General features: G+C 39.6%; 1 protein-coding gene across 1 annotated transcript; it reads left to right on the top strand.

Moving 5' to 3' along the window:
- Positions 1-1,451: 1,451 nt before the first annotated feature.
- On the top strand, positions 1,452-23,475 carry LOC120579543 (uncharacterized). The gene is made up of 8 exons (XM_039831967.1): positions 1,452-1,743; positions 10,386-13,509; positions 13,800-14,163; positions 14,233-14,572; positions 14,765-15,183; positions 15,274-16,499; positions 16,596-16,955; positions 23,385-23,475. Exons 1-8 carry the CDS (start codon positions 1,452-1,454, stop codon positions 23,473-23,475), a joined length of 6,216 nt encoding a protein of 2,071 aa, XP_039687901.1.
- Positions 23,476-23,814: the final 339 nt, after the last annotated feature.

Below are 23,814 nucleotides of genomic sequence, written 5' to 3'. Positions count from 1 at the left end.
CCATGCTTACCTTACAACTTCCTTCACCAAAAGGCCACCACTTGTTTCGAGAAATCCAAAACCGATGATTTTGAGTCTATCCTTGCCCTGCTTATCTATGGCATAGTCCTCTTCCCGAAAGTTGACAAGTTTGTTGACATGAATGCCATACGGATCTTCTTAACCCAAAACCCGGTTCCTGTTTTACTCGCTGACACGTATGTTGCTATTCATGATCGCACTAGTCATGGAAAGGGGACCATCGTCTGTTGTACACCTTTACTCCACCGCTGGATTACTTCACACTTACCCCGTCCCAGTATTAGACCAGAACCTATCCCTTGGTCCCAAAAGCTCATGACTTGGACCCCAAAGGACATAATCTGGTTCAACCCATCTTGTGACCCAGAGTTTATTATTGATAGTTGTGGTGACTTCAACAATGTACCTCTTCTTAGTACGCAGGGAGGAATTAGCTACAGCCCAATTCTTGCGAGACGACAGTTTGGGTATTATATGGAGATGAAGCCTGTGTACCTCATCCTAGATAGGGATTTCTTCCTCTACAAAAAAGATGATGCAAATCAAAGAGTGCAGTTCGAGAAAGCTTGGTATTCCATTGTCAAGAAAGATAAGAATCAGTTAGGAAAGAGATCGGTTATCGCCCATGAAGTTTATGTCCAATGGGTTATTGATCGAGCCAATAAATTGAAGATGCCATACCCACGACAAAGGATTGCAACATCAACCGTCCCAGCTATACCTTTACCTTTACCTCCCGAGTCCTTAGAAGGGTATCAAAAGCAGTTGGATATCGAAAGGCGTGAGAAGTCCATATGGGAAATGAAGTACCGCAAGAAGGATCAGGAGTATGAGGCTGTGATGGCCCTACTAGAGCAAGAAGCCTATGATAGCCACAAGAAAGATGTGATAATCGCCCAGCTGAAAAAGAGTATCAAGGAGAAAGATGCCGCGCTTGATCAAATTCCCGGGCGGAAGAAGAAACGTATGGATCTCTTTGATGGGCCGCATTCTGATTTTGAGGAGTAGCTCGGTTCAGAGGCTTGAGAGTCTTTCAGTTTGTTTTTGATGTTTTTGTGTAGTTACGGAGTCTATCCCTTGGCTTTGTTGTTAGAAAGGGAATTATCTTGTTTTACTTTGAGAGTTTATCTCTTGGCTTTGTTGTTAGAAAGGGAATTATCTTGTAATCAACTTTGTTTTTTTTATGATTTGTTTAGGTTGGTATGTTTACAAAACTGCTTTTATAGGTCCTTCAATAAAAATAAAAAAATATATATAAAAATTGCATATTTTGGCATATAGCATATCATGCATCATATTGCATTCATAAAAAGTATCAAAATCCAAGTCTCATACTCTCCTCATTTCTGCCTCAGAAAAGCAAAGTGGCCCGGCGTATTCAGTACAAACCCACTCGCATTCACAACACTCGAGCTCATATCAAGAAAAGGATGTTAGCGGCAGAACAGGAAAACGCTCAGCTCAGAGAGGAACTGGTTAACCTCAAGGGGGAGATGGAAAGAATGGCACTTATGATGGAAACTATGATGGCTGAGAGAGAGCAAGCAGCAATCTCCAATTTAACTCCTGTTGTGGTCGTCACAGCTGCACCTGAGGGTCCCCCGCAACCATCTCCGACTACTACTACAACTATCGGTCTCACCCAGCCTCTGATGACTGATTTTTCTTCTGGTAATATGGCAACTATGGGCAACTCAGGCTTCCGTCCTCTTGGCCCCCAGTGTAACGCCCACTTTCGTTTAATCGTTATTTAATCGAGTTTAGGTGATTATACTATATTTATATAATATATGTATGATTTTGTTATGTTTTGATAAATTGTGGTGATTTTGGTGATTTGATTGATGACGTGTTAAGTTATGAGTTTTGGAGGATTTGATAAGATTAGAGAATTTATTTTATTGTTAAATAAAATAAAGATTTGAAAAATATTTAGTTGAGGGCTGTTTTGATATTTTAGATAGTTTTGGGGGAGAAAGTGAGATAAGATAAGTTATTAGAAAGAGGTATAAATAGGAGAAGACCTAATATTTTAGAAACTCATTGTACGTGAAAACTTTTGGAAAAGGCAGAAAAAGCTTAGAAGGGAGAAGAGCATAGAGAGAGCTGCGATTTCTTCTTAACCAGGTAAGGGTGAGACTAATAATTCAATAATGTTAATTACTGTAATTCTGATGATTAGTTGACCAAGTTAGGATTGATTTAGAGAAGTTTTGGAATTAGGTCAAAACCCTAAGAATTGATGATCAAACGGTAAAACTTGTTTAGATTGATGTAAGAACCGTCCTTTAACCTTAGAATATGTTTAGGATGAATTCTGGAATCAAATTAGGCTTTGAACCATGTTGTGTGATGGATTTTTGAGAAAAACCCTAGTCTGCCCGTGCTTCTGTTCATCGCTCGCCACGGCGAGTGATGATCCTCGCCTCGCGAGTGATGAACTTCATCGCTCGCCACGCGAGCCCCTTTCCTTCGCCTCGCGAGTTGTTTGGTTCAACTCGCCATGGCGAGCAACCTTTCCTCGCCTCGCGAGCCTAGGCAGAGTGCATGTCATATTTCGTGTTTCGACCTTTTTAGTTGAACCTTGTATGCCTATGAGTGCCTGAACATACCTAGTATTGATTAGGAATGAATGTAGGATCAGAGGGAACCCAGAACAAGCTTAGTTTGGGAGTTGAGTGGTACTCGCCACAGCGAGTAAGAACTCTCGCCTCGCGAGTACAACCAGAATGTAGTTTCCTGAGTGTTTGTGCGATCTGTGTCGCACTTGTTGGTCAAGAGTGAACCCCTAACTGGTAATGAGACCTAGTGTCGTCGTTTAATGCAGACTGTAGAGTTGTTTAAGTCATATTAATAATAATAGAATATGAACTATTGTATTGTATATTCATGCAAAATAAGAAGATGTGATAATGATACAAATTATGTGCTTTGATATAATGATATCATCCTGTTATGTGACCTGTTTATGCTGCTTCCGTTATTTAACTAAGTGCATAATTATATGATGAAGTTTAGCTCCAAATTATTGGATGCATATTGATAAGTGATTACGATGTTTTGTTCATATGTGTCCATGCATAGCATATCATTGAGCTTAGTCCTCACCACGAAAATTAGGAGCTTTGTCCTCCGCACGTTTTATAGGAGCTTTGTCCTCCGCACGATTAAAGTATATTAATACTTATGATGACGATTGGTACCACATGCATATAAGGAGTCTAGGAGCATTGTCACATTGTCATGATTAAGATGCCTTGTTGATGATGAATGGATACGTGATTACGTGATAAGTGTTCATTGATTATGTTATGTTGTTTATAATGATTGGATATGTGATTACGTGATAACTGTTTAGCATTTATGCAAAGTTAATAATGGAATGATTATGATGTTAATTTATGATTCGCAATTACATTGATTAATGTTATTTTATTATGAAATCTCACCCCTTCTGCTTGAAAATGTTGCCCTTCGTATGGGTAACTTGCAGGTGATCGTGCTTAGTGTGCAGTTGCCGTCGTGAGTGGCCTTGCCTTCACTGTGTCGTCTAGGTCGCTCTGATACGTAACGGGATGGGGTTTAATGCCATAACATGCTTCATTCTTTTACGTGAACTGCCATGATATTTTATGCTTGATAAACTCTTTTGAGATACTTGTTGGGCCTACGTGCCAAAACGTTTACGATTTATGTTTATGATTTTCCGCTGCTATGTCAAAGATATTTGTGAAGGTTAAATTATCATTTAACTGTTTTTGGATTACGTTTCTATGTGATATCCCGTTTATGGTTTTTACTCTGATAAATGTTTAAGAAATTTGTATATTGGGAAAACGGGGTGTTACAATTGGTATCAGAGCAGGTTGGTCCGTCCGGTCAATTAGAGAGTCGTGTCGAGTCTTAGTAATATTTATATTACTATCTTAAGTTGTTGTTGCTACTTTTGTAGAATATCAGAAATGGCTGGAAGGAATGATGCTGCGTTAGCTGCTGCTCTACAAGCTGTTGCCCAAGCTGTGGGACAACAACCTAACGTGAATGCTGGTGCAAATGCTGAAGCTAGGATGTTGGAGACGTTCATGAAGAAGAACCCTCCGACTTTCAAAGGACGTTATGACCCTGATGGAGCCCAGACGTGGCTTAAGGAGATTGAGAGGATTTTCCGCGTTATGCAGTGCACTGAAGATCAGAAGGTGCGGTTTGGTACTCATCAGCTAGCCGAGGAAGCTGATGACTGGTGGGTTGCTCTTCTGCCTACCCTTGGGCAGGAGGGAGCTGTTGTGACTTGGGCTGTTTTCAGGAGAGAGTTCCTGAGAAGATACTTTCCGGAAGATGTTCGCGGGAAGAAAGAGATCGAATTCCTTGAGCTGAAGCAAGGAAATATGTCCGTGACAGAGTATGCTGCCAAGTTCGTGGAGCTGTCTAAGTTCTATCCGCACTATACTGCAGAGAATGCTGAGTTCTCGAGATGCATCAAGTTCGAGAACGGTTTGAGGCCCGACATTAAGAGGGCGATTGGATACCAACAGCTGAGAGTTTTTCAGGACTTGGTTAATAGCTGCAGGATCTACGAAGAGGATACCAAGGCTCACTACAAGGTAGTGAATGAAAGGAAGGGCAAGGGACAGCAGAGTCGTCCTAAGCCGTACAGTGCCCCTGCTGATAAAGGGAAACAGAAGATGGTCGATGTTAGGCGGCCTAAGAAGAAGGATGCTGCAGAGATTGTGTGTTTCAATTGTGGTGAGAAAGGCCACAAAAGCAACGTCTGCCCTGAGGAAATCAAGAAGTGTGTCCGGTGTGGCAAGAAAGGTCATGTTATAGCTGATTGCAATCGTACAGACATTGTGTGCTTTAATTGCAATGGAGAGGGTCACATTAGTTCACAGTGTACTCAGCCTAAGAGGGCGCCGACTACTGGTAGGGTCTTTGCTTTGACTGGGACTCAGACAGAGAATGAGGATCGTTTGATCAGAGGTACTTGCTATATTAATAATACTCCTTTAGTTGCTATTATTGATACTGGTGCTACGCATTGTTTTATTGCTTTCGATTGTGTTTCTGCTTTGGGTCTTGATTTGTCTGATATGAATGGAGAGATGGTTGTCGAAACTCCAGCTAAGGGTTCGGTGACTACTTCTCTCGTATGTTTGAAATGTCCTTTGTCTATGTTTGGTCGCGATTTTGAAATGGATTTAGTTTGTCTACCTTTGAGTGGTATGGATGTGATTTTGGGTATGAACTGGTTAGAGTACAACCACGTTCTTATTAATTGTTTTAGCAAGTCAGTACATTTCTCTTCCGTCGAAGAGGAAAGTGGTGCAGAGTTTTTATCTACTAAGCAGCTGAAGCAACTGGAATGCGATGGTATCTTGATGTTTTCGTTAATGGCTACTATATCTATTGAGAATCAAGCGGTGATTGACAGGTTACCGGTGGTATGTGAATTTCCTGAAGTTTTTCCAGATGAGATTCCTGATGTGCCTCCAGAGAGAGAAGTTGAGTTTTCTATTGATCTTGTTCCTGGAACGAAGCCGGTCTCGATGGCACCTTATCGTATGTCTGCTTCTGAGTTATCTGAGTTGAAGAAACAGTTGGAAGACTTGCTTGAGAAGAAGTTTGTTAGACCGAGTGTATCACCTTGGGGAGCGCCGGTTTTGTTAGTAAAGAAGAAAGATGGTAGTATGCGGTTGTGTATTGATTATCGGCAGTTGAACAAGGTAACTATCAAGAATAGGTATCCACTTCCGAGAATTGATGATTTGATGGATCAGCTAGTGGGTGCACGAGTTTTCAGCAAGATTGATTTGAGATTGGGTTATCACCAGATTAAAGTAAAAGATGAAGATATGCAGAAGAACATGCTGAGCATCTGAAGATTGTTTTGCAAGTGTTGAAAGAGAAGAAGCTTTATGCTAAATTGTCTAAGTGTGAATTCTGGTTGAAAGAAGTGAGTTTTCTAGGCCATGTTATTTCTGGTGATGGTATTGCAGTGGATCCGTCTAAAGTTGAAGCGGTATCACAGTGGGAGACTCCTAAGTCAGTTACTGAGATTAGAAGTTTCTTGGGTTTAGCTGGTTACTATAGAAGGTTTATTGAAGGGTTTTCTAAGTTAGCTCTTCCGCTAACGCAGTTGACTTGTTAAGGTAAAACTTTTGTGTGGGACGTTCATTGTGAGAAAAGTTTCGGTGAATTGAAGAAGCGTTTGACGACTGCTCCAGTGTTAATTTTGCCGAAGTCAGATGAACCTTTTGTGGTATATTGTGATGCGTCCAAGTTGGGTTTAGGAGGTGTGCTTATGCAAGAAGGTAAAGTGGTAGCTTATGCTTCAAGACAGTTGAGAGTTCATGAGAAGAATTATCCTACGCATGATCTCGAGTTGGCGGCCGTAGTCTTTGTATTGAAGATATGGAGACATTATTTGTATGGTTCGAGGTTTGAGGTGTTTAGTGATCACAAGAGTTTGAGGTATTTGTTCGATCAGAAGGAATTGAATATGAGACAGCGAAGATGGCTCGAATTGTTGAAAGATTATGACTTTGGTTTGAATTATCATCCGGGTAAAGCTAATGTTGTTGCAGATGCCTTGAGTAGGAAGACATTGCATATGTCCGCCATGATGGTTAGAGAGTTCGAGTTACTTGAACAGTTCCGAGATATGAGTTTGGTTTGTGAATGGTCACCTCAGAGTGTGAAATTGGGTATGCTGAAGATTGATAGTGAATTTCTGAAAAGTATCAAGGAAGCACAGAAAGTTGATGTAAAGTTTGTGGACTTGTTGGTTGCTAGAGATCAGACTGAAGACAGTGATTTTAAAATCGATGATCAAGGTGTGTTGAGATTCCGAGGAAGAATTTGTATCCCAGACAATGAAGAGATTAAGAAGATGATTCTTGAAGAGAGTCATAGAAGTAGCTTGAGTATTCATCCGGGAGCTACGAAGATGTATCATGATTTAAAGAAGATTTTCTGGTGGTCTGGTTTGAAACGAGATGTGGCACAGTTCGTGTATTCCCGTTTAGTTTGTCAGAAGTCGAAAGTTGAGCATCAGAAACCTGCTGGAATGATGGTACCTTTAGACGTGCCCGAATGGAAATGGGATAGTATATCCATGGATTTTGTGACGAGTTTGCCAAATACTCCTAGAGGGAACGACGCAATTTGGGTTATTGTTGATAGATTGACGAAGTCGGCTCATTTTCTACCGATTAATATTAGTTTCCCTGTTGCCCAGTTGGCAGAGATTTATATCAAGGAGATTGTGAAGTTGCATGGTGTTCCTTCGAGCATTGTGTCAGATAGAGATCCAAGATTTACTTCTAGATTTTGGAAAAGTTTGCAAGAGGCCTTGGGTTCGAAGTTGAGATTGAGTTCGGCGTATCATCCACAGACAGATGGTCAGTCGGAGAGGACAATTCAGTCGCTAGAGGATTTGTTGAGAATTTGTGTTCTTGAGCAAGGAGGAACTTGGGATAGTCATCTTCCGTTGATCGAGTTCACTTATAATAATAGTTATCATTCTAGTATTGGAATGGCACCGTTCGAGGCCTTGTATGGTCGGAGATGCAGGACTCCGTTGTGTTGGTTTGAATCAGGAGAAAGAGTGGTCTTAGGACCAGAGATTGTTCAGCAAACTACTGAGAAAGTTCAGATGATCCAAGAGAAAATGAAGGCGTCGCAGAGTCGACAAAAGAGTTATCATGATAAGCGTAGAAAAGATCTTGAATTCCAAGAAGGAGACCACGTGTTTTTGAGAGTCACTCCTATGACTGGTGTAGGACGTGCTTTGAAGTCAAAGAAGTTGACCCCGAAGTTCATTGGTCCGTATCAGATATTGGAAAGAGTTGGAACGGTGGCTTACCGAGTGGGTTTACCGCCGCATCTTGCGAATCTGCACAACGTTTTCCATGTGTCGCAACTTCGAAAGTATGTTCCGGATCCATCTCATGTGATCCAAAGTGACGATGTGCAAGTTAGAGACAACCTTACGGTAGAGACCTTACCGGTAAGGATTGATGATCGTAAAGTGAAGACGTTGAGAGGCAAGGAGATACCTCTCGTGAGAGTCGTTTGGTCGGGAGCGACTGGTGAAAGCTTGACGTGGGAGCTTGAGAGTAAGATGCTGGAGTCTTATCCAGAGTTGTTTGCTTGAGGTAAATTTTCGAGGACGAAAATCTTTTAAGTGGGGGAGAGTTGTAACGCCCACTTTCGTTTAATCGTTATTTAATCGAGTTTAGGTGATTATACTATATTTATATAATATATGTATGATTTTGTTATGTTTTGATAAATTGTGGTGATTTTGGTGATTTGATTGATGACGTGTTAAGTTATGAGTTTTGGAGGATTTGATAAGATTAGAGAATTTATTTTATTGTTAAATAAAATAAAGATTTGAAAAATATTTAGTTGAGGGCTGTTTTGATATTTTAGATAGTTTTGGGGGAGAAAGTGAGATAAGATAAGTTATTAGAAAGAGGTATAAATAGGAGAAGACCTAATATTTTAGAAACTCATTGTACGTGAAAACTTTTGGAAAAGGCAGAAAAAGCTTAGAAGGGAGAAGAGCATAGAGAGAGCTGCGATTTCTTCTTAACCAGGTAAGGGTGAGACTAATAATTCAATAATGTTAATTACTGTAATTCTGATGATTAGTTGACCAAGTTAGGATTGATTTAGAGAAGTTTTGGAATTAGGTCAAAACCCTAAGAATTGATGATCAAACGGTAAAACTTGTTTAGATTGATGTAAGAACCGTCCTTTAACCTTAGAATATGTTTAGGATGAATTCTGGAATCAAATTAGGCTTTGAACCATGTTGTGTGATGGATTTTTGAGAAAAACCCTAGTCTGCCCGTGCTTCTGTTCATCGCTCGCCACGGCGAGTGATGATCCTCGCCTCGCGAGTGATGAACTTCATCGCTCGCCACGCGAGCCCCTTTCCTTCGCCTCGCGAGTTGTTTGGTTCAACTCGCCATGGCGAGCAACCTTTCCTCGCCTCGCGAGCCTAGGCAGAGTGCATGTCATATTTCGTGTTTCGACCTTTTTAGTTGAACCTTGTATGCCTATGAGTGCCTGAACATACCTAGTATTGATTAGGAATGAATGTAGGATCAGAGGGAACCCAGAACAAGCTTAGTTTGGGAGTTGAGTGGTACTCGCCACGGCGAGTAAGAACTCTCGCCTCGCGAGTACAACCAGAATGTAGTTTCCTGAGTGTTTGTGCGATCTGTGTCGCACTTGTTGGTCAAGAGTGAACCCCTAACTGGTAATGAGACCTAGTGTCGTCGTTTAATGCAGACTGTAGAGTTGTTTAAGTCATATTAATAATAATAGAATATGAACTATTGTATTGTATATTCATGCAAAATAAGAAGATGTGATAATGATACAAATTATGTGCTTTGATATAATGATATCATCCTGTTATGTGACCTGTTTATGCTGCTTCCGTTATTTAACTAAGTGCATAATTATATGATGAAGTTTAGCTCCAAATTATTGGATGCATATTGATAAGTGATTACGATGTTTTGTTCATATGTGTCCATGCATAGCATATCATTGAGCTTAGTCCTCACCACGAAAATTAGGAGCTTTGTCCTCCGCACGTTTTATAGGAGCTTTGTCCTCCGCACGATTAAAGTATATTAATACTTATGATGACGATTGGTACCACATGCATATAAGGAGTCTAGGAGCATTGTCACATTGTCATGATTAAGATGCCTTGTTGATGATGAATGGATACGTGATTACGTGATAAGTGTTCATTGATTATGTTATGTTGTTTATAATGATTGGATATGTGATTACGTGATAACTGTTTAGCATTTATGCAAAGTTAATAATGGAATGATTATGATGTTAATTTATGATTCGCAATTACGTTGATTAATGTTATTTTATTATGAAATCTCACCCCTTCTGCTTGAAAATGTTGCCCTTCGTATGGGTAACTTGCAGGTGATCGTGCTTAGTGTGCAGTTGCCGTCGTGAGTGGCCTTGCCTTCACTGTGTCGTCTAGGTCGCTCTGATACGTAACGGGATGGGGTTTAATGCCATAACATGCTTCATTCTTTTACGTGAACTGCCATGATATTTTATGCTTGATAAACTCTTTTGAGATACTTGTTGGGCCTACGTGCCAAAACGTTTACGATTTATGTTTATGATTTTCCGCTGCTATGTCAAAGATATTTGTGAAGGTTAAATTATCATTTAACTGTTTTTGGATTACGTTTCTATGTGATATCCCGTTTATGGTTTTTACTCTGATAAATGTTTAAGAAATTTGTATATTGGGAAAACGGGGTGTTACACCCAGGGTCCCTTTGCTACTCCTCAGTTTTCCATGCCTTCAGGCTACCCTTGGGGCATGCCGATTGCAACCAACGGGGGTTTTGGTCCAGGCGCTATTGAAATGCCTGTCACACAGGGTCAACAGACTTCGGCACATTTCCAGATGAGTCAACCGATTCCGCAAGCTACCATGACTCAAGCAGGTCCTACTGTGCATGTTGGGCCACAACATGAAGAGCAGATTTATCACTCCGACAGTATAATGGGGGATGATAAAGCTATCGATTGGGAAGAAAGGTTCGGTGCTCTAGAGAAGAAGATGAGTAATATGCGGGGGAAGGAAACAGTCGTCCAAAGCATATATGACCTTTGCTTAGTACCAGATGTAAACATACCTCCAAAGTTCAAGATGCCTATATTTGAGAAGTATCAAGGGGGCACGTGCCCACAAAATCATCTAACTATGTATATTAGGAAGATGATAGCTTACAAGAATAATGTTCCCTTACTCATTCACTGCTTCCAGGATAGTTTGACTGGTCCGGCACATACCTGGTTCATGGGGTTGAAAGGAGTCACTACTTTTGAACAGTTGGCTGAGGCCTTCATGCAACAGTACAAATATAACACTTATCTGGCGCCAAGTCGCAAAGAGTTGCAGTCCTTAACCCAGAAAGATAAAGAATCGTTCAAAGAATACGCACAACGCTTCATTCAAAAAGCTGCTCAGATTCGTCCTCCCTTGGATGAGAGGGAACTTTCAGAATTGTTCTATGAAACCCTGAGCCCTTGTTATTCAGAAAAGATGATTGTCTGTGCATCACAGAAGTTCACTGATTTGGTAGAAACAGGAATGCGTATCGAGGAGTGGGCTCGTAAGGGAGCAGCTGTTTCGGGAAGTTCTTCAGGTGGTTCTTCAGGGGTTTCGTCCAATGGTAATAAGAAATTTGGGAATGGTTACCCAAAGAGGAATGCTCAAGAGGTTGGCATGGTGGCTCATGGAGGACCTCAGCCCGTGTACCCAAATCACCCCTTTGTTGCCAACATCACCCCACAAATGACCGCACCCCAAAACCCAAACTATCAATCACCCAGATCTCAAGGACCTGCACCATACTACCCACCATTATACCAACCACTATACAACCTACAACAATTCCCTCAACAACCATATTACCCCCAACAACCATACCAACAAAGACCACAGCAACAACCCCGTCCTCAGGCTCCTCACAATCAGCAGTATCAAAGGCAACAATTTGACCCCTTGCCAATGACCTATGGAGCATTGCTCCCTTCTTTACTTGCACAGAATCTGGTCCAAACAATACCACCTCCTCGCATTCCAGACCCTCTCCCACGCTGGTACCGTCCGGACCTGCATTGTATTTACCATCAAGGGGCACCAGGCCACGATGTGGAGCGTTGTTTTGCTCTTAAGAAAGAGGTTCAGAAACTGATAAATAGTAAAGAGTTAACCTTCACCGACCCTGATGCCGCAGCTCAGAACAATCCTCTGCCTACTCATGGGCCTGCTGTTAATATGATTCAAGACGATCAGGAAGAGGCTCGCATTCTCTCTGTAGGTGATATCAAGACTCCTCTGGTACCGATACATGTGAAAATGTGTAGAGCAACTCTCTTCAACCACAATCATGAAGCTTGTGACATATGTTCGATGGATCCTCGTGGATGTATACAAGTCCAGAATGATGTGCAGGGTCTCCTAAATAGAAGGGAACTTGTGGTTACAAGGGAACCCGAGAGCAAGGACGTCTGTGTTGTCACTCCGGTATTCAGAGCCAGGAGGCCGCTGGTGATAAACCCTAACAGTACAAAGCCCGTTGGTACTCCCTTGGTAATCTGTGTGCCTAGGCCCACGCCTACTACTGCTCAGAAAGTTGTACCCTACAAGTATGAAGGCACGATTCTAGAGCCCGGAAGTGAGACAACTTCACCTGTTGCTGTGGATAATATCGCAGAGAATAGCCGGATTTTGAGGAGTGGCCGCATCCTTCCTACGGTGGGTCCGAAGAGTGTTAGTGTTCCGGTCGATGAGCCAGTAAAAGAACGAAACGCCGGTAAAGGTAAAGCTGGGGAGCAGGCCAAAGAGTTTGACTTTGAGGATGCCGATGAAGTCTTGAAGCTGATCAAGAAGAGTGAATACAGGGTGGTGGACCAGCTGTTACAAACTCCTGCGAAGATTTCCATCATGGCCCTGTTGTCAAGTTCTGGTGCTCATCGGGATGCCCTGAGGAAAGTACTAGACCAGGTATTTGTGGATTATGATGTAACTCTGGGTCAATTCGAAAGCATCGTGGGGAATGTGACCGCGTGTAACAGTCTGACTTTCAGTGATGAAGATCTCCCGGCGGAGGGGAATAAGCATAATCAAGCATTACTCATCTCTGTACTTTGCAGAACGGACTCGTTATCCAACGTCCTGATAGATACCGGCTCTGCACTTAATGTGATGCCCAAGTCAACTCTCGACCAATTGGCGTACTCCGAGGCTCCTTTGAGACTTAGCAAGGTGACGGTGAGGGCCTTCGATGGAACTAGGAGATCGGTATATGGTGAGGTAGATTTGCCAATTTCGGTCGGCCCACATGAATTTCAGGTTACTTTCCAAGTCATGGAAATCCAGGCTTCTTTCAGCTGTTTGCTCGGCAGACCCTGGATTCATGACGCTGGGGCTGTGACATCTACTCTCCATCAGAAATTGAAGTTTGTAAGTCGTGGAAAGTTGATCACTGTGAGTGGCGAATCGGCCTTTTTAATCAGCAATTTGTCTGCTTTCTCTGTTATCGGTGGTAGTGGTTCAGACGGGCCATCATTCCAAGGGTTCTCTGCCGAAGAAAGTGTCGGTAAGATTGAGACTTGTATGGCTTCGTTGAAGGATGCCCGGAGAGTAATTCAGGAAGGCAAAACCGAAGGCTGGGGTCAGCTAGTGGAGTTGCCAGAAAACAAGCGTAAAGAGGGAATTGGTTTCCCTAACAGTAAGCCCGGGATGTTCGACCCCACCAGAGGTTCTTTCCACAGTGCTGGTTTCATTCATGATTCGCCAGAGACCAATGCAATTTTAGATGATGCACCTGGAGGAGTGACACCGGTCTTTGTGACGCCTGGAGGAGCTTGCTGCAACTGGATTGCTGTTGACATTCCTTCTGTGACACCCCGCTCTAAGTAATGTGTTTGTCTTGTCTTTTGTTGTTTTTTTTTGTTTTTAAGAAAACTCCTTTCGTTCTGCCCAAGGCGAAAGTGAAATCATGTAGGGCTTTGGTTTGCTTCTAGTACTTTTATTACAAATAAAAATCGTCGTTTCTATCACGGCTTTTATTACTTTTTATTTTTTGTTGCTTTTTCTGGAAAAAATGGTAATACAAAAATCCAAAAAAATCATTCTCTTTTTCTTTTAAATTTCAAAACCAAAGGTCTGCATTTACTCATTAAAATCAATCATGAATCATGTGCAGACTGAACATAAGTGAATCCGTTGAACACAGTGACCCCATGCTTTCTCCCAACTTTGAGGTCCCGGTTTACGAGGCTGTGGCAGAGGAGGATGAGGAGATCATGAATGAGATCAAATGGATGTTGGAACAAGAAAGGAAGACAATTCAACCTCATCAGGAGGAGATAGAAATCATCAATCTGGGTACTGAGGAAGACAAGAAAGAAATCAAGATTGGGGCATCGTTGGATGTATCTGTCAAGAAAAGAGTAATTGAGCTTATCAGAGAATATGTTGATATATTCGCATGGTCATACAAAGACATGCCGGGTCTAGACCCTGATGTCGTTGAACACAGACTGCCTTTGAAGCCTGAGTGTCCTCCGGTAAAGCAGAAATTGAGAAGATCTCATCCTGATATGGCCCTCAAGATCAAAGAGGAAGTGCGAAAGCAGATTGATGCAGGTTTCCTAGTCACATCAGAGTATCCTCAATGGTTGGCCAACATAGTGCCTGTTCCAAAGAAAGATGGCAAAGTCAGAATGTGTGTTGATTATCGGGACTTGAACAAGGCTAGTCCGAAGGATAATTTTCCTTTACCTCACATTGACGTATTGGTTGATAATACTGCTAAGTGCAAGGTTTTCTCCTTCATGGACGGGTTTTCCGGCTACAATCAGATCAGGATGGCTCCTGAGGACAGAGAAAAGACGTCTTTCATCACGCCCTGGGGTGCTTTCTGCTATGTGGTGATGCCATTTGGTTTGATAAATGCTGGTGCCACTTACCAAAGGGGTATGACCAAAATCTTTCATGATATGATTCACAAAGAAATTGAGGTCTACGTAGATGATATGATTGTTAAGTCTGGCACAGAAGAAGAACATGTTGAGTATTTGTTGAAGATGTTTCAGCGGTTGAGAAAGTACAAGCTCCGGTTGAATCCTAACAAATGTACTTTCGGTGTTAGATCTGGTAAACTCCTAGGCTTTATCGTCAGTCAAAAGGGTATTGAAGTTGATCCCGACAAGGTCAGAGCCATCAGAGAAATGCCTGTTCCAAAGACAGAGAAGCAAGTCAGAGGTTTTCTTGGTAGACTCAATTATATCTCCAGATTTATCTCTCACATGACCGCCACATGTGGACCAATTTTCAAGTTACTCCGCAAGGATCAAGGGGTGAAGTGGAATGATGATTGTCAGAAGGCTTTTGATCAAATCAAAGAATATCTGTTAGAACCTCCAATTCTTGTTCCTCCAGTTGACGGAAGACCTTTGATCATGTATTTAACAGTACTGGAAGATTCCATGGGCTGTGTTTTGGGTCAACAAGATGAAACCGGAAAGAAAGAGCACGCTATCTACTATTTGAGTAAGAAGTTCACTGATTGTGAGTCACGATATTCTGTACTTGAGAAAACTTGTTGTGCTTTAGCTTGGGCTGCCAAGCGTCTCCGTCATTATATGATTAATCATACAACTTGGTTGATATCCAAGATGGATCCTATCAAGTACATATTTGAGAAGCCAGCTTTAACTGGAAGGATTGCTCGCTGGCAGATGTTATTGTCCGAGTATGATATCGAGTATCGCACTCAGAAAGCAATCAAAGGTAGCATCTTGGCAGAACATTTGGCTCATCAACCAATCGAAGACTATCAACCAATCAAATTCGACTTCCCAGATGAAGAGGTTATGTATCTAAAAGCAAAAGATTGTGACGAACCAGTGTTCGGTGAAGGTCCTGATCCGGAATCCGAATGGGGTTTGATATTTGATGGAGCTGTTAATGTCTATGGAAGTGGAATTGGTGCGGTACTCATTACCCCTAAGGGTACTCACATCCCTTTTACTGCGAGGTTACGTTTTGATTGCACAAACAACATCGCAGAGTACGAAGCTTGCATCATGGGTATCGAGGAAGCCATCGATTTGAGGATCAAGAAAATTGTCATTTATGGAGATTCCGCTCTTGTGATTAACCATATCAAAGGAGAATGGGAAACTCGTCATCCTGGATTGATTCCCTACAGAGATTATGCAAGGCGTTTGCTGACTTTCTTCAACAAAGTAGAGTTACGTCATGTGCCCCGCGATGAGAATCAAATGGCAGATGCTTTAGCTACTCTATCCTCAATGATCAATGTGAATGGTCACAATACTGTGCCAGTAATCAATGTCCAATTTCTCGACCGGCCTGCTTATGTGTTTGTAGCTGAAGCAATTGATGATGACAAGCCATGGTATCATGATATCCAAGTTTTCCTTCAAACTCAAAAGTACCCACCTGGGGCATCCAACAAGGACAAGAAAACATTGAGAAAATTGTCAAGCCGTTTCTTCCTTAACGAAGACGTTTTGTATAAAAGGAACTTTGATGGGGTCCTACTTAGATGTGTGGATAAGCATGAAGCAGAAAAATTGATGTGCGAGATTCATGAAGGCTCTTTTGGAACTCACTCATGCGGTCACGCCATGTCGAAGAAGATATTGAGGGCTGGGTACTACTGGATAACAATGCACGGCGATTGCTATAATCACGCCAAGAGATGCCATAAGTGTCAAATATATGCTGACAAGATTCATATACCACCATCTATGCTCAATGTTATCTCTTCCCCGTGGCCCTTCTCTATGTGGGGCATTGACATGATTGGTCGGATTGAACCAAAAGCTTCCAATGGGCATCGCTTCATATTAGTGGCTATCGATTATTTCACCAAGTGGGTTGAAGCAGCATCTTACGCCAATGTGACCAAGCAGGTAGTGGTCAGATTTATCAAGAACAACATCATCAGCCGCTACGGTGTTCCCAACAGAATCATCACAGACAATGGCACAAATCTGAATAACAACATGATGAAAGAGTTGTGCGATGACTTCAAGATTCAACATCACAATTCTTCTCCTTACAGACCTCAGATGAATGGGGCAGTTGAAGCTGCAAACAAGAACATCAAGAAGATCATACAGAAGATGGTAGTTACTTATAAGGACTGGCATGAAATGTTACCCTACGCTTTGTATGGATACCGTACCTCAGTGCGAACCTCGACAGGGGCAACCCCTTTCTCTTTGGTATATGGTATGGAGGCTGTACTACCTGTAGAGGTTGAGATTCCTTCTTTAAGAGTCTTGATGGAAGCTGAATTGTCTGAAGCTGAATGGTGCCAGAGCAGGTACGACCAGTTGAATTTGATTGAGGAAAAACGTATGGCTGCTTTGTGTCATGGACAGTTATATCAGTCAAGGATGAAACAAGCATTCGATAAAGGAGTCCATCCCCGCGAATTCAAGGAAGGAGATCTTGTGCTCAAATGTATCAAATCCTTTCAACCAGATCCTAGGGGCAAATGGACGCCAAACTATGAAGGTCCCTACGTGGTGAAGAGAGCTTTCTCTGGTGGTGCTTTAATTCTTACAAATATGGATGGAGAGGAGTTACCTCGTCCTGTGAATTCTGATGCAGTCAAGAAATACTTTGTCTAAATATATAAAAGAACAGCTCGGTAGGTCGAAAACCTGAAAGGGCGGCTTAAACCAAAAATGAGCGTCTCGGTGGATCGAAAATCCGAAAGGGCGGTCCAGGCAAAAATTAGAGAAAAAAAAAAAAAAAAAAAGGAAATTATCCTGATAGATCGAAAACCCGCAAGGGCGATCTATGCAAAAATTAAGGATCGAGACAAGTAACTGCATCAGATGAAACATCACTCGCCCGAGACACCTTGACTGTCAGAAGTTCTCTAATATTGAAGCATCCAAACTGTGGAATTCAAAGTGGTTAAGAAGTATAGCGGTTATTGTGTTCAATGTACCTATCCCTTATAATTACCATATTCCAACTCTTTGTAATCTATGGTGCCATGCCTTTAGCCGGTCACCATTTCTATTAAATCAATTTGAGCATGTGCCCCTTTGTTGGAATTCTTGTTTATTCTATGTGCAAAAAAAATCTTTCTTTCGTTTTTAGTATTAGTATTTGAAGCAAAAATTTTGAAAACTTTTCTAAAGATTTTATGTTTTCTTTCCAAAAAAAAAAAAAACAAAAATGACAAACATATTATCTTTAAAAACATGTATCACATAAGTATGTGTCAACAGTTGGTCCGAAACAAGCAGGTTCAACAAAGAAGAACTAGTCATTGCAAAAAAAAAAAAAAAAAAAAAAAAAAAGAGGCGCCCTGGTGGATCGAAAACCCGAAAGGGCGGTCCAGGTAAAAATTAGGGGCATACAAAAAGAGAAAAAGAAAAATGTCTCCCCGGTGGATCGAAAAATTCGAAAGGATGATCCAGACAAAAGTTAGGGATTTCAAAAAAAATATATATACAAAAAGGCAATGACTATTCAAACATGAAAATACGGTGTTGCATTGGTGAAATGGCGACTTCTACCCCGGTTTGGGAGGACTTACCCCAGCAGTATGTTTAAGGGCTGTACCCCAACAATGGTTGATTCATTCCCCGTGACTTTATTCCCAATGAAGGTTTCGAGTGTTCGTCCAGTGATGCCGGGCCGTTCTCCTTGTAGACCTGCCCAGTCCTGCCTCAACAATCTTACCATTATGCCGTCATATGAGTCTCATACATACTCATTCATTCATGCATACATAGCACGCATATAAATATCATTCATACATAGTTGCATTTTTACCCAATGACTTATTTCAATATCCTTAGATATCACCCCCAGTGTGTCTAACTCCAAAATGTCATCAAATCAAACATGTGGCAGGTCTCATCAGTAATCAGTCTATACAATTCCCCTTTGTCTTCAGACAAATTCCTTGTTCCCCTCAACTTTATCTTTATCAAGTCATTCCCTTGATACCAAGCTTTACAATGTCTTCACTTTTACCGTGTGTTTGCTATCCCACAATGTTAGCAAACCCTATCGGTCCGTCTTGTCTTTACTTTCGCCACTCGTCGGCAAATCATGTCTTTACTTTCGCCACTCGTCGGCAAATCATGTCTTTACTTTCGCCACTCGTCGGCAAATCATGTCTTTACATTCGCCACTCGTCGGCAATCAATCATGTCTTTACATTCGCCACTCGTCGGCAATCAATCATGTCTTTACTTTCGCCACTCGTCGGCAATCCATCATGTCTTTACATTCGCCACTCGTCGGCAATCAATCATGTCTTTACTTTCGCCTTGAAACATTGTCATTTATACTTACCTATCATTTCTTTCCCCAGTGATACCTATCCATTTGGCTCCCAGTCAGCCTCTGCATCATCTTTACCATCATACTTACATCATATTCAGTCGTATTATCACATTCATCAGCATTACATCTCTGGCGTTTCAAATGGTCCAAAATTGGCGTTTTTATATATTTAAGTCTCTCCGACCCTTTGGTTTAAAAAGTTTTCTTTTAAAACCTTTGTGACGAAGAAACTTAAATAGGGGCATCTGTCATACCCCAATTTTGGACCGTTTAAAATCTCTTGTCCGTATTTTAAAATGGTTCACGTTCCCTTTCATTCGTTTTTTTTACCATTTAAAATTCGGGTTTCTTGTCTTTAGTCATTCAAAAAGTTTTTATTTTTACATTTAAATCAACGTTCGCATTTCACAACAATTAAAACCGTCTCACTTTCATTTTTATGACGCATTTTTGTTATATAGTCTTTTTAGTCGTAACGATCATGTCTAAAAAAAGAGAAGGCCTAATCGCATTTTAAAAGGCGTATCTTTTTAATCATTTCAACCGAAATTTCGGCAGGGAGGATACTTTGAAGTACCTCATGTCAGATTTCGAAGGGGCTTTTTATTTTTTTAGTTTGTTTATTATTATTTTATTTTATTTTATTATTTTTTTTTAAAAAAAAAAAACAAAGAAAGGAAAGTCACGTGAGTGACTTTCTTTCTTCCTTCCTCTTTTCTTTTCTTTTTCTTATTTTTTTTATTTTATTATTTTTTTTATTATTATTTATTTTATTGATTTATTTATATATTTGTTAAAGTCTTTTTCTCCAAGTCTCAGCTGCAGGGGTATTTTGGTCTTTGATCTGTACCAGAGCCAACCCTAGTTTGTCACTATAAATACACTGTCCAATCATTGGGAAATGGGCCGAAAATCACTGTTCACGTCAGAAAAAATCAGCATCAATTCACAAACCCTAATTTTCTACTTTTCCAACCCTTTTTCAAATCAAGCACAAAAATTACAAAGAAAATAGCATGAGTTTAAGAAGAACATTCATGGGTTCATAGGAAAAATCCAGCAACACCAAAACTTTGCCAAAACCTCAAATCCATTCATATAACCACACAAATCACAAACAAGCATAAACAAGCCAAAACCGAACCGGACCGAACCAGATCGGAAAGAAACGGAACCGGACCGAACCAGAACGGAAAGAAACGGAACCGGATCGAAAAGGAGAAAAGAGAGGCGAACCGGATTCAAAGGAGAGAAGGAGACCGGAAAAAGAGGTAAAAAAAAATTTCACACCTTCATTTGTAGATCTAGGATTTTCGGCGCATGTTTTCGAAATTATGAGTCCGGATTCGAGTAGAGGAAGGGAAGAGGAGTGATTTGATGTAAAAAATTTTCGAAAAAAAAGCAAAAAAAAAACTCCGGCGCGGCGGCGCTCCGGCCGACCACCGCGCCGGAGCAGCTCCGGCCGCCCCTCTTCATCTTCTCCGGCCGTGTTGTTCTTGAGGGAGGAGAGAGCTTCTCTCTCTAAGTTTAACTTAGAGAGAGAAGTGTTTTAGATTTGTGTTGTTTTTTTGTTAAGCTTGCTTTTATAGTAATTTCTTTTTTGCCGGATCACACGCGCGCGTACTCATAACCATACAATGCTCCATCGCGTTAGTAGCCATCAGATCTGGATCGTTCCTTGATCTGACGGCCACTGTTTGATCTGTCTTTAAATTCTGTTTGTGTTCTGCTGTGTGGACTGTGGTATGTTTTCTGTTTGAACCGTCAGATCGCTAATCTGACGGTCGCTGTGCTTTCTGTGTTTCCTTCTCTATTTTGTGTTTTTTTTTTAAACCCTTGGATCTTTGATCCAATGGCTATGATGAGATTTTGGGATTCAGATCTGGACCTCTGGATTCATCCAACGGCCCAGATTTGATCCTACTGAGCCAATGTTTTATTATTTCTTATTTTTATTTATCTTTATTTTTAAATACTGTTTTTTACACTTTTTGACATTTTTGTGTTTAGAAAAATTCTAAAAAATAGTTTTCTCACTATTTTAATTTTCTCTGATTTTAAAAGTCCATCCTATTTTTTTTTAATTTTTTTTTTTAATTTTTTTTTTTGTTTATTTCTTATATGATGATCTTAATTATTATTTGTCTTAATTCTTGCTTATTATTTCTTATGTCTCATTCATCATAATATTTCTTGTGATTACTAACAATTTAATTTTTTTGTCTTGAATCATAGCATGCACATTTAATTTTCCCATTATTTTATTTTGTCATTGACTTAGTGTGTATAAATAGGAAATTGGTGTAATTTTATTTCTTGCATTTTTATTTTGGAATAAAGGCCTTAGGGTTGTATTTAGGAATTGATGTAATAATGTAGGTAACACAAGCACCGACACATGCACCGACACTACCACGTTTTATTTACCGCTTTCCGTTAGTTTTTACGACGTTACGTTAGTTTTCACCGTTAGTTTAGAAAAATCATTTTCTCAAAAAGTCAAATATGCAAAACTTCAAAAATCATTTTCTTAATAACATTTTTCCTTTATTTTTCTTAATCAAACTCTCAATCAATTTTAATTCAACTTCAATCATTTTCAAAATTTAAAATCAATTAACCTCACTCGTTTCTTTTATCTCATGCCTTGAGGCCTCTTTCTCTTCTTAAAACCCATTTCGAAAAATCTTAAAATCAACCTAACCCACTAAAGAAATTTTTGAGTGGAACTACGTCGGTTTTGATCCCTTTCCCAAAAAGGGTACGTAGGCAGAGGACTCGTCCTTCCAAATCAAATAAAAATAACCAAAAACATACTTCTTCTCCCTCCATTCTTTCACTTAGATTTTAGGTAATAGTTTTTTCAAATAAGCAACAAAGTTAGCACAAGATAATCTAGGTAAGAGGTTCCTATGGAATACCATAGACGCTTAGGATGCTAGCACCTTCCCTTCGCGTAACCAACCCCCGAATCCAAAGTCTCGAAAGGGTTTTTACTCATTTTTTCCCTTCCCAAGAATAAAAATCGAGAGTTCAAAGATTGACGATTCAAATCAATTAATGGTTTGACATCCGAAAATCGTGAGCACAGATATATTATAATATCGATATATACTTTGACTGATATTTATAGATAGACATTATATTTTAATATTTATCTATATACATTGAATGATATATACACACACACAGACTTTGACTGACAGATAATATATAGACATTATATTTTAATATTTATCTATATACGTTGACTCTAGATGTTAAAAAAATTTCAACCTAACCAATAAAGTTCTCTTTGTTTGTTTTGCAATAAACAGAGCTCATATCCATGGCAGCCAATCCAAATTCAAATATCGAGACTTCGGTGGAGAAGGTAAATACTAAACTTTAATTTCTAGATTTTTTCAACTATCCATGGCAGCCAATCCAAATTCAAATATCTTAGGTCTTTTTGTTTTCGGTTTTCATGTTATCTTTTGCCCTTCAATAAATCATATTTTAATATATGATTTTTTCTCTATAGAAGTTGTATATGTTTCGTGCATAGTTCAATCTTTGTATACAATCATATTTTAATATATGATTTTTTCTCTATAGAAGTTGTATATGTTTCTTGCTTATCCGTATGGTTCAATCTTTGTATACAGATCTATTAAACTTGTTGCTTATATTTTTTTTCGAGTTTATTATATCACACTTTAAAATATATTGTATATTTAAAAGGGATTTTATTACAATATTTATCAAATTTTAAACGGTGGGATCTCTAAAATAATATCAAAGTCTAATTTGGGATGTCCAAAATATGACATGAGAAAGTGATCTAATTGGGGTTGATACACATGCACGGTAATGTATATTATGTCTATAAAATACATACCATACACTATTGAAAATGATGTAATTATCACATAAAATTACATATTGAAAGAATGCAGTTTTTATAATAATCTCTTTGTTTTTCCACACCTTTGTCTTTTTGAATATCTTCATTTTTTATTTCTCTAATTTTTTTCTTTCGAGATCTAAATGATAGATGTATATTTTATTAGTGTGCTTTGATTTTGAAAGAGTTAATGTTCCTTGATATGAATGATATAAAAAGAGAGTCTAGTTTGATTATCTTGCACCTTAATTACTAGTTTGTTTTCTTTTATGTATAGAGTACATTTCTTCATTATGTTGTTACAAAGTTCTCTTTGTTACTTTCAATACTTTGACAATAATGAATAGATATCTATATAAATTAAATCAACTCTGACATATTAGATTTTCTATTTAATAAAACAAATTATATTCTTATTTTGTACATGCATTGTATTAATTTTTGTGAGGTATATGTCGTTAGTTTAATTATACATATATTATGCATGTCAATTGACCAGGAAGATGATGTAATGTATGATGCTGAACCAATATCATGCATACTTCCCAACAGGCTTTCAGATGGATTGATAGGGTATGTTATCAATTTTATCAATGATGTTCTTATGTTCTATGTACAAAAGGATGTTGTATCTTGTTCGTAAGCTCAATTATTGTATTAATTCCTTTAAAATATAGTCTCATACATCAAAATCACCCCTTTTTTTCAATGTGAATTTTTTAAATTCCCTATGCCTGTAATTCTTTTGGAGCCATTCGTTGAACACACCTCATACACCAAGTCCACATTGCATGGAAACTTCCTAGAATGTCACACATCTCATAAGTCCTCTAACTCAATCATGACTAACTACAAACTTTTCATATTATTAACAATCGTAAAAAAGATGCATATTATCACCATAGGTAGTACAACAAATTCCTATATCTGCACATCCTCCTTGAAGGGATTTTAAGAGGGGTTTTTCAAAATTTTAATCCTC

Source organism: Medicago truncatula, chromosome 3, assembly GCF_003473485.1.
Source record: "Medicago truncatula cultivar Jemalong A17 chromosome 3, MtrunA17r5.0-ANR, whole genome shotgun sequence".
NCBI classification, from domain to species: Eukaryota; Viridiplantae; Streptophyta; class Magnoliopsida; order Fabales; family Fabaceae; genus Medicago; species Medicago truncatula.
This window is presented reverse-complemented; position numbering and strand designations above follow the sequence as displayed.

What these genes read in the sequence shown, in the direction of transcription:
- LOC120579543 (XM_039831967.1), top strand. Translation starts at nt 1,452, where the DNA reads ATGTTAGCGGCAGAACAGGAAAACGCTCAGCTCAGAGAGGAACTGGTT. An exon ending in TGAAGCCTGAGTGTCCTCCG is followed by an intron (nt 14,164 to 14,232) that starts GTAAAGCAGAAA and finishes GTGCGAAAGCAG; the next exon opens with ATTGATGCAGGTTTCCTAGT. An exon ending in GCTGAATGGTGCCAGAGCAG is followed by an intron (nt 16,956 to 23,384) that starts GTACGACCAGTT and finishes ACTTCCCAACAG; the next exon opens with GCTTTCAGATGGATTGATAG.